This window comes from Corticium candelabrum, chromosome 19 (assembly GCF_963422355.1).
Source record: "Corticium candelabrum chromosome 19, ooCorCand1.1, whole genome shotgun sequence".
NCBI classification, from domain to species: domain Eukaryota; kingdom Metazoa; phylum Porifera; class Homoscleromorpha; order Homosclerophorida; family Plakinidae; genus Corticium; species Corticium candelabrum.
The window spans coordinates 3,882,700-3,893,453 of NC_085103.1; the positions used below are offsets into that span (position 1 = coordinate 3,882,700).

Below are 10,754 nucleotides of genomic sequence, written 5' to 3' on the forward strand. Positions count from 1 at the left end.
GAAACAGTCAAAACAACGTTAGACAATGTTTATCTCACCTAGCTAGACGAAGGCTCGTAGGTAATCAGCTAGGATTTACCGTTTCCACAAAATCGCCTCTAACAGTGGGAGCATCAAACTAGACTTCTAAATTTGTGACTAGGAGCTTTCGTATAGACATTGTTTAGTGCTGTTTTGACTGTTTCGAGGCAAGAAAACGCGATAAATTGCGAAGTCGGGTTCAGGTGCAAGAAATCGACAAGAAATCGTCCAAAACGTGTTAGCTTGTGAGTCTGAAACGGTCGCAACGGTTTATTCGATTATTGGCTAAACATACAGTCTTAAGAATAACGGAATCGTAATCAGTGATAGCAGAACGAAATGTTACGACGCAACTGCAATAAAAGGCCTTTTTCGATAAATTATTCTTCAAAAGGGGCCCTTCATCACACATGCGTCGTAACATATTGTTCCTTACATGCTGATTGCGATTCCGTTATTCCTAAGACTGTAGGTTTAGGCAATAATCGAGTAAACCGTTGTGACCGTTTCAGACTCACAAAATCGTTCGTTTTGGGTCGATTTCTTGCATCTGAAACCGACGTTTGCAATTTATCGCGTTTCTTGCATAGAAACAATTTAAATCAATCAATACGCAATCAAATCATGTTTTCTCATGTAGACAAAGGCTCCTAGCTAGCCACAAAAGTTTGATGCTCCAAGGAAGCGATTTTGTGAAGATTTGTAAATCTTAGCTGATTAGCTACGAGCCTTCGTATAGTTAGATGAGATAAACATTGTTTAGTGTTTAGTGTTTTTTGACTGTTGCTATGCGAGAAAACGCGATAAATTGCAAAAGTCGGTATCATGCAGGTACAAGGAATTGACAAGAAATCGTCCAAAACGGGCGAAATTTGTGAGTCTGCAACGGTTTACTCGATTATTGGCTAAACATACAGTCTTAGGAATAGCGGAATGGTAATCAGCGATAGAGATCAAAATGTTACGACTCAACTGCAATGAAGGGCATTATCATAAATTCTTAACATGATTCCTCAAAAGAGGCCCTTTATCACTATTGAATTGCGTCGTAACGCTATTGTTTCTTACACGCTGATTACGATTCCGTTATTCCTAAGACTGTATGTTTAGCCAATAATCGAGTAAACTGTTGCGACAGTTTCAGACTCACAAAATTCCCGTTTTGGACGATTTCTTGTCGATTTCTTACGCCTGAAACCGATTTTGCAATTTATCGCGCTTTCTCGCATAGAAACAATTTAGATCAATCAATACCCCGATCAAACAATGTTTTTCTCAACTAGACAGAGACTCTTAAAGAGCTATCTAGACTATAGTCACAAAAAGTTCGATGCTCCAAACGGTAAATCCTAGCTCAGACTAGCTACGAGCCTTCGTCTACAGATGAGATAGACATTGTTTAGTGCTGTTTTGACTGTTTCTAGGCAAGAAAACGCGATAAATTGCAAAAGTCGGTTTCAGGTGCAAGAAATCGACAAGAAATAGTTCAAAACGGGCGATTTTGTGAGTCTGAAACGGTCTCAACGGTTTAATGGATTGCTGGCTAAATATACAGTTTTAGGAATAACGGAATGGTAATCAGCGTGTAAGGAACAATATGTTACGACACAACTGTGATGAAGGGCCCCTTTTGAGAAATCTGTAAATTTGTTATTGTCGGAAATCGTTCTTGTATTTGAATTAACTTACATTTATTACATCAAAGTAAGCGTGTAAATACACTCTAATCTCACGACTATGAATACTGGAATTATAGTGACCAATTAACTTAATTAATTAATTAAATAAATAAATAAATAATTAAATAAATAAATAAATAATTAAATAAATAAATAAATAAATAAATAATTAATTAATTAATTAATTAATTAACTACGCCTAAGTAAAATATAGTTAGAGATAGCAGTGAATACATGCCATTGTGCGGACAGTCTTTATGAGTATTTTAATTAATTAATTTATGATGAATAATGCCAGTTAAAATAAAATTGGCAATTATCACGCGACATTGCTTGATCTCTCGGATATAAACATTTGTCTTAGCGTACTGTACTAGAAGTAGTAGTGGGAATTTATTTTCAAAACACGCGTATAGTGTTGCGTAGCTAGACCCTACATCATACAGATGGATGGGATAGATAGAAACCACGTGTGCTACACGCCTGCGCAGTACGTTGGTCTAGTTATTGTAATCACGTGATCTAGCGCGATTTTTAGCACGTGTTAGATCAAACCACTGTGTTGTGATATATTTGAAAAAACCTTAATTTATAGTTAGTAGTAACTGCAGTTAGAAATAGAGCAAATAAAATTAATATGAGACTCTTCCAATCCCATGAAGACACTAATCTGTACAAAATGTTGAACTGTAAATAGTCTAAAACTTTTAGTTGGCCAGACACACACGAGTAGCAATGTCTTGATTGGAAGTGCACCTCAATGACACTTCTAGGTCTAAAGAGGAAGCATCAAGAGAACAACTAAGTTGGTTAACTGTCACGTGATAAATTCTCAGAAATACAGTATATACAATTAATGTACACAAATTCTCTAACAACATTCAACCTATTTACAACACCAGTTGCCTTGCACATCAACCAGCATCATTTACTAGTTCAATACAAGCAAGAGCCTTCTTGATTCGGAAGAACTGCAAGCTCTAAACAAATCAAATACTATATGAGCCATGCATGCATATACAGTACAAAGTCAGTATACATACCAACAGACACAAGTTCGTGATGAAAATGACCAACAGTATCATAGCACAATAGTGAACGTGTACAGGTATACTGCAATCATCCAATTCAGGACACACATGTTTGTCATCGTCCAGTGTGATATAAGGCCAGTCCACAACAGTTCGAATCCACTGCACGAGTGTATAAGAGAACGAGCCCACAAAGATGAACACCAACTGCCCAACCAGCAGGCCATCAACAAACAGCGCAGCTTTCGTCACAAGTGGGCGCTCAACAAAATCCAATGCACCCAGTACATCAAGCAATAGAAAAGAACCGGACACAATCAACAGCAGAGTGGATGCTATGCTGGCCAGCGTACACGCATTCATGTCTGCGTGAAGCCAACACATGGAAGTAAAATGACCGTCCAAAATAATGTACATCAACTCTCCACTGAGTATCCCCCGCGCAACAGTAGTCAACACCTGCAACAAGTAAACTTGAGTCTACACCTATGGCCATATGTTGTACGGGCGTTTCCGGAAATTCCGGAAAACAGGCTGATAGCGAGCAGTAGAGCAAACAAGGCGTCTCAATTATGATGTACAAGGAGGTGATACTACAGGCAGTAGAGTTTGGCGTTTGTATCCGATCCGGGGTGCGCAGCTAGTGTCAGTGTGAACGCTAGAACTAGTAGACTGTTAACTTGGTTGCTCACCAGGAAGACGATTCGCATCGTTCTCAAGCGCGTCAGCATTCGTTTGAGATCCATAACATTCCGATAAATCGGACACTCTAAGAGAAGTGACTCAAGTATCGCGTATCCCGGACGCAGTGGTCTGTGACGTCATGTTCAACGTAAAGTCTAGTTCTGATGACGTCAGAAAGTGTTGTGCGTATGTACAGACAAAAACAAGAAAGGGTATAGTCTTGTGTAGCCAGCCCTTGGGAAGAGTCTGCAGCAGCACGCGTACACGGGGAGTGTTCTTGTTCTCCGCTTGTGCATTATCTGCATTCCTACATTAATTAAACATATGCATGCATATGAAGTTTATATTAACTACAGAAGTGCACGTGTATACGTACTTACTGGTCTATTGGCCATGTGGGCTGTTAAGTGGATGGTGCAGCATACTAGGACGACTTGCATCTCCGGCGTTGTAATGTTATACGGGAACCGGGCACGAGGGCGCGAGAGGGTCTGGTACGAGGCTACAATGCATGCATGCATGCATCGCTGTCGTTGTTGCACGTTGCGCGAGACTACAGTACACTGTACTAAAAAGATTCATTGCCTGCGCGTTGTCACGTGCACCTTATATCTTGATGGTGTACGAGATCACTAAGGCGGTGGGCTCTAGTGAGAGCAGCGACTTCAGGCCGTCATTAGCTAGTCTACACTACGCATCTAGATGCGCATGCGTTGCGTCCACACCTACGCCGGGAAACGGAAGATATTTTTGCTAATATCCGGGTCTTGAAAAAACACGCCCACAGTCGTTTGCCAGTCTACGACCGTCGGAGAGCTGCCGTGTTTGATGCACCTGTTCCCCGAAACGCCAGCAACGTCTTCGAAGAGACGACGTTCAGTGAAACTGTCGAATAGGCGAGAGTCGGCATTCGTTATATACGGGGAACGGATTATCCGGGCAAGTATTGCACGTGACTTGCACTTTACGAGATTCACGTCGAAATTATAGATGCCAGGTTCGATACACCTGTTCTCCGCAACGGGACTGTCGAAATGGCTTCAACGGGATCAATAATCCAATCAACGGGATTTTTGAAACTGGACACGTGTCGAATAGATGCCAAGTTCGATACACCTGTTCCTCGCAATGGCAGCAACCTCCAAGTCGAAATGGCTTCAACCAATCGCTAATCCAATCAACGGGATTTTGGAAACGGCAATTGAACGGGATATAACTATGAATGAGAATTCTGTCTGGCTGCTACTAAACGATAAAAGCACTTACACCACGGCTAATTAGTGACAGTAAACGGTTACTGACAAAACATTACAGTCTCCTAGCTGCGCAATATCCGGGAGTGCTATCCGATTGCAAGTGTACACGCGACATCTTTCGTTGTCTTTACAATGCCTCCGAACAGACGGACTGGCTCAGGTTGCGCTGACAAGGGCTTAAGTTAGTGTAATTGGTTTGTGCTGTGATTGGAACTTTTTTTTTGCACAGGGATGATAACCAACACTCTAGAGCAGAGAGTTTGGAAATCTACAAAGATCTCTCTATACAAACTGTACGTGACTTGGCTGCACCCCCTCTGCCTCTCCAACCATCAAACGCATTTTTAGATACTTTCTGCTATAATCTCTACCTATAAAAGCGACCTGTCTGTCTGTTTGTGTGTCTGTCTGTCATTAAGAGCAAACAGTGTCTGCAAATCAATAATTTGTGTGATTAAACTATTACCCGGGTGTTGTCCCCCGGGCGAAGCCGGGCATTGGAGCTTGTGCGTAGCGCGCATTGAGTTAGCTTTACTTACATAATTATTTGATGAACAGGCTGGATCCTCGAGTCTAACTAAAAGCTGTGAAATCTGACTCTCAAATCTTTTAGTTATGTACAGTGCTATCTGTTAGACTAGCTAGACGAGTACGGGATATGTCACACATACAATTGCAACTGAGCCGTATATCTGGATTGCAAGTTACCCTCAAACTTCCAGACCAGAAAGCTCGGACTCTAAAATGTTAGTACGGGTAGTATGGCGTCGTTAGGAAGGGATAGGGAGCCATGAACCCAAAAATTTGGAGTTTGGTGGAATTTTCAACAGAACAAGCCCTATTTTGTTGTAAATTTTGAAACTGATACTACATGACTTGCACAAGCAGCTCAACAACAGTGCCAGGTGGAATACAGCAAAATACAGCAGCAATGGATAAGGGACACGAATCCCACTAAAAAGACTGAAAATAAAATAACGAAAGGTACAGTTGTAGGCAGTGGCATGCAAACAAATGTACGACGTCTGTGTATACAGGGTTGACAATAATAAACTATACGTCTATCTATCTCCACGTACTGTATCCATTTGGTTTGGATTTGAAGGACATCTAGCACTTTCCTTAGTCAGACAGAGTTTGACAACAACTGGCAGTCGGGGGTCCCAACCATGGAAGGCTGGCAACGCTGCCGACTCACCAGAATCGTCTGTTTGAATCATACAGGTTTGTCCAATTAAAACTCTAAATTTGTCCAATTAAAAGTCTACCCCTCTAATTAATTAAATCATATTAACACTTTTGGGTAGATTGCCTTTGTAGATAGCCTCGCCCCAGACTCACGTGAGCTTGGCAGTCAGGTTCCCCTATCGGACACTGCCAAGCTCACGCGAGTCTGAGGACGAGGCTACTTGTAGACATTTTTCTTACTGACTTGATGATGGGAATCTGCCAGTGTTAAGTCAGTAACATACTACACCTAACCACAGCAAAGGTATTGGCAGCCAACACGACTGTTGTAGTCACTACATTCTGCTAGGATTGAACATCCAGAAATGACGAAAGCACGGCGAGACTGGTCACGAGTCTAGCTATCGTCCTTGAGGCAACCATCAGCAGCCAGTCTTGTAATCACAAAACCCAACTATATGAAACCCTGGATGATAAGTTTACTAAGTCAAGCAAGATGAAAAACAGATGTATAATAAACCTTCATTATAATTGTCACGCCAAAATGACCAAATTTCCTGAAAAACAACCCTCGGTGTCGCCCAGATTTCGTTTACCCAGCTGGTACAATAGAAACTATTTATTACTCCGACCGCTTAGTTCTTCTGAAGAGTGGCCAGAAACTCATTCATGTCCATGTCGTTGGAAACGCTCGATAATCCCAATTGCGATAGGTCAACCGGCGCCTCCATGTCTGTTGCCATATTGCTGGCATTCTCAGGACTGTGAACACTGCTGCCCTGTGGACTCAGAGCCGGGTCACTGAAGAATACACTCGTCATCTCGGCACTGTGACGCATTGGGCCACCCTCCGTCTTCATCGGTTCCTACAGCAAACAGACAAATGAATACACTATAGTCAGTGTTGTGCTGGTATGCTTGTTTTTACAAAAATGAATCAAAACGAAAATGTCAAGTGTCAACATAGTTTTGCAGAGAAACGATACTTTTCTTCCTTTTACAAGAAATTTTCAATAGAAAGAAGGAAGAATAGTACCAGTTTGGATCTCGAAGTAAAGTACCTAACATTTTACAAAAACTGGGTTCTATTGGCAAGGTGCAAAACATGACATACCAAGTTGGTTGAAGAGCCTCCATGTCCTTCGCTTGCAGATGCCACACTACAGCAAATACACGTCAATCCTAGCAATTGTGGAGTAATGAATGTGTATACACACACTTTCGTCTGCTTGTCTGCATGTGTCGTGTGTGTGTGTGTGTGTGTGTGTGTGTGTGTGTGTGTGTGTGTGTGTGTGTGTGTGTGTGTGTGTGTGTGTGTGTGTGTGTGTGTGTGTGTGTGTGTGTGTGTGTGTGCAGATCAGTCAGCTGTGTTCAAAGTGAGAAGTGTGATTTTCAATTTCAGTGAAAGCATGTGCACACAATGTGATACCTAGCAGGTATGACTGCAGCAATAGTAGATTGTACATAATCGCCAGAAGACTTCTGAGGATTTCCGTCTGCACAAAAACATTTCAATTACAGCCACACTTGGGTACAGTACAGTACGACATTTCCATAAATGCTGTCGTATGTACTTCATGCCAAATACAAAATGTCTCTAGATAAACAAAGACTGACCATGAATCGGACTATAGTATTGACCAAATGCCTTATCCTTTGGTATGTCTGGATATAGATAACGAAGCTGAGGAAGATCATGAATTCTACAACAACAGAGAGAAACACATCAGCCATGGTCAACAACAGGGAGCTTCAGCAAACAAACAATGACAGCAATGCCATACACACACACACACACATGTACGCACGCGCACACACACACACACACACACACACACACACACACACACACACACACACACACACACACACACACACACACACACACTGAAGTACATTCCTAGCACCAAAACATAATGGAAGGTACAAACGTTATTATACTTCACTCATTAATAACGATGCAGAATGCCACTTTGATGGTTTCTATGTATAAATAAAGTCTCTGTCAGGGTTCTCGCTAAAGAGTTTTGGGAACGTGGCGGGATGGGCGGGTGCACGATGCGTGCAGTCTGCTCTTTACAGCCGGACATGTGCACCGGAGCCGATCTCGAGTGAGGTAGACTTTGCATTGTAGCTATTGCATGTAACATACATTCAAGTGCTCTGCCAAGGAAATGAACTTCAATTGCCAGTAAGCCCTTCGTAGCAAAGTCCATAGACTGCGCATGCACAAGTTTCATAGACAAAATTACAGAAAGTTTGTCTAGTCAGGCATAGATTGACATGAACCACTATTGTTGCTTCACATGAAGCCATAACTAGTCTTGCTCTAGAGTAGATTCTAGGTGCTCCTTCCCGGACAAGAGATGTTCTTTCCATGTCACTGGAAGGGCATCCGGAACTAGAATCAGAAGCAGCACATCAGTGACTGCAATCAACACTTGTGCATACGTTTGGAACGAGGCCATCATCCCGTGTTATTTTGTAAGAGCCTAGATTTGTGCTATTGTCACCTTTACTTCGTAATATAGTATTGTACATGTTTCAGTAGTATGGAATTCTAAAACATTCCTTAGCTGTACGACTTTGGACTCCTATCTACGGTTTCTGAGCATGGCACACTCTTACTGGAGTGTGGCACAGCGCCACGCTGCCACACTGTAGCGAGAACCCTGCTCTGTATTTAAACACTATTACACAAATCTTGGAAGGTACAAAAATTGTCTTTCCCAACCACTATAGTCTACAATCACACCACATTCTGCGGTAAACATAACAGATAAACACCATAAAACAACAACGGCAACAAACTGATAAAAGAAAACACAGTACAGCTACTGTTTCATGTACAAACGACTTGCACGCTTTATACTCAAATCGTGAACAGCTACAGGCTCAAATGTCCAGCCAATCTATCCCCCTACAAATGACTTTCTCCTCATGGGGGGGAAATGACCGGCTAGACACTCAAACCAAAAACAGCTACTCAACGTAACTGATCAAAAGAAAGTAGAGAAAACTTACTCACCTATCAGCAAGAGCTCTGATGGAGAAATCCTTTGCCCACCAAGGTTGCAAGTTCCACACCTGTAGCTCACCTACACAAACAACGATACTTCAGTGGCACACTATGTTATGTCCTCAAATGTAATTCTATTGCCTACATGTCTGCTACAGTAACTGCCTGTCTCTGTGTGCCTGTAACACACAACATCTGTACAATACACAACTTCTCACCTTGATCGTTCTCAGCTACCCATGCCACGGTCACTCCTCCGACCTCAGAATCACTGAATCTCAATAGAAATGTGCCCGGCGGTCGAGTTTGCAGCAGCTCCTGAGCTTGCTGTTTCGTTACAAAGCCCATGATCAATCTAGAATAATAATGAGTATTGGCGACAATATTAGTTAAGACCATACAGAGACGTTATGGATTGGTAACTAGTAGTTTGCAGTATCTTGTGTTAGCACTTCGTTAGCATAATGCTAGTTAGTATGTTTCAATTACAGGGGTGGAGTGTAGGCGGTGCTATTTGTTTAGTATCCAGTGTTATTATAGCTGCGCGCATTGCTTTGCACTGGCACTTATTGGCTTGGCCGCTGTGCCTGAGGTCATCACCTCGTGCTATTGCCACTGTCACTTGCGTTGCCTTCACTGCGTTCTTGCATTACGTGGTCGCGTGCTGCTGTTCTGGAAAGGCCGCTGGGCCAGAGCATTATCAAACTCCCACTCCACCCTCCCAGTAATTCGTTGCTGATGTACAAGTTATAGTGATTTATGTTAGTGGAAATATACGCCAGAAAAGGGGGAAGCATGACGTCAGGGGTGGCCGCTATGCTGGAGTTGGCCGCTGCACCAGGCAGTATTGCTTGCTCAGTCAGGGCATGAGCACCGGCAACCCTGTGATGTTTCCCTCCTTTTCCAATGGCAAACCCAGAGTCACGTGTTCGGTTTCGTTATGCGGATATGCATGCTCATCCACGTCATGCGGAGTACAGAGTTAACACACGTATGACTGTTGTGTCTCACTGATAGGACGTTGCCACAACAATAACAACTTGAAGCATGCAAACGGTATTCTTTCCGGTCGAGCATGTGTAGCTCTACTGGTTGAGACTATCCCACCCATATATACAGTTTACTGTATAAATGTGTAGAGTTGGGTCTCTCAAACAGCGACAATACAGATGCATCAGGTGTCTTGTCTGTTTGTCTGTCTGTCTGTCTCTGTCTGTCTATCTGTCACCTAATCATGGTGATTTAGATAGATTATTTGATTTTGATGTTTAAAGTCAAGTCCATTAGTTAATGACTTTGTTGTTTGCAAGGACTGGTTTGTTTTAAAAAATCCTAGCATACATGTATACGTAGTATCTGTATGCAAATAAATTATCTGTCTATCTGTCTGTGTCTCTGTCTGTCTGTCTGTCTTGTCTGTCTGCGTCTCTCTCCGTCTTTGTCTGTCTCTCTGTCTGTCTGTTGGTAATGCTACTCCGTTGATCTCGTTCCTCTACTTTGACGACTACAAGCTTAAGAATTCTGACTAGATCCTGTACTTCCTGGTACAGCAAGCAGACCAAACACAGACACAAGGCTAAGAGACTCACCCATCCTGCCAAGGTCCAAGCAAATGTCGTCGTACAAGATCCAGTATTCCAAAAAACCATTCCCAAAATGTAAAATTCCGACCAGGTAGCGGATCCTGTCCAACGACAATATTTACATTGTAACACACTAAACAATAAAACAAGTCAGACCTTGTTGAATGATTGCCACGTAACAATCCTTGTTGCCTGATCGTCACCCGGAGCTATAACCAACACACTGATATTTCATAACACACACGGCTACATGCTCCATCACAAAATTCCTACGAGATGAATGAAGACATTTA

The 10,754-nt window shown here is 42.3% G+C and overlaps 2 protein-coding genes across 3 annotated transcripts in view; both read right to left on the minus strand.

Moving 5' to 3' along the window:
• Positions 1 to 2,284: 2,284 nt before the first annotated feature.
• On the minus strand, positions 2,285 to 3,873 carry LOC134195129 (uncharacterized). Of its 2 annotated transcripts, none has more exons than XM_062664140.1 (3): positions 3,796 to 3,873; positions 2,744 to 3,190; positions 2,285 to 2,680 (listed from the first exon to the last, which is right to left on the minus strand). In XM_062664140.1, exons 1-3 carry the CDS (start codon positions 3,853 to 3,855, stop codon positions 2,615 to 2,617), a joined length of 573 nt encoding a protein of 190 aa, XP_062520124.1. In that variant the 5' UTR covers positions 3,856 to 3,873; the 3' UTR covers positions 2,285 to 2,614. The 2 variants fall into 2 exon arrangements, with proteins under 2 accessions (XP_062520124.1, XP_062520125.1); XM_062664141.1 differs by lacking the exon at positions 3,796 to 3,873 and adding an exon at positions 3,424 to 3,526.
• A 2,388-nt stretch (positions 3,874 to 6,261) lies between these two features.
• The window catches only part of LOC134194452 (signal transducer and activator of transcription 5B-like), a 14,942-nt gene continuing 10,449 nt past the window's right edge, over positions 6,262 to 10,754 (minus strand). Inside the window, exons 18-26 of the mRNA XM_062663372.1 lie at positions 10,735 to 10,754; positions 10,618 to 10,670; positions 10,468 to 10,562; positions 9,097 to 9,233; positions 8,888 to 8,957; positions 7,477 to 7,562; positions 7,289 to 7,355; positions 6,974 to 7,019; positions 6,262 to 6,725 (exon numbers count right to left, since the gene is read on the minus strand). The exon at positions 10,735 to 10,754 is cut by the window's right edge and continues 125 nt beyond it. Of these exons, the coding sequence (XP_062519356.1) occupies positions 6,495 to 6,725; positions 6,974 to 7,019; positions 7,289 to 7,355; positions 7,477 to 7,562; positions 8,888 to 8,957; positions 9,097 to 9,233; positions 10,468 to 10,562; positions 10,618 to 10,670; positions 10,735 to 10,754 (805 nt within the window). The 3' untranslated portion in view covers positions 6,262 to 6,494. The remainder of the gene's footprint in view (positions 6,726 to 6,973; positions 7,020 to 7,288; positions 7,356 to 7,476; positions 7,563 to 8,887; positions 8,958 to 9,096; positions 9,234 to 10,467; positions 10,563 to 10,617; positions 10,671 to 10,734) is intronic.

Coding starts and splice junctions, on each gene's coding strand:
- LOC134195129 (XM_062664140.1), bottom strand. CDS start 3,855: ATGCAAGTCGTCCTAGTATGCTGCACCATCCACTTAACAGCCCACATG. Junction 3,191..3,795: donor CCCACATGGCCAATAGACCA/GTAAGTACGTAT, acceptor TACTTGTTGCAG/GTGTTGACTACTGTTGCGCG. Junction 2,681..2,743: donor TCACGAACTTGTGTCTGTTG/GTATGTATACTG, acceptor TGATTTGTTTAG/AGCTTGCAGTTCTTCCGAAT.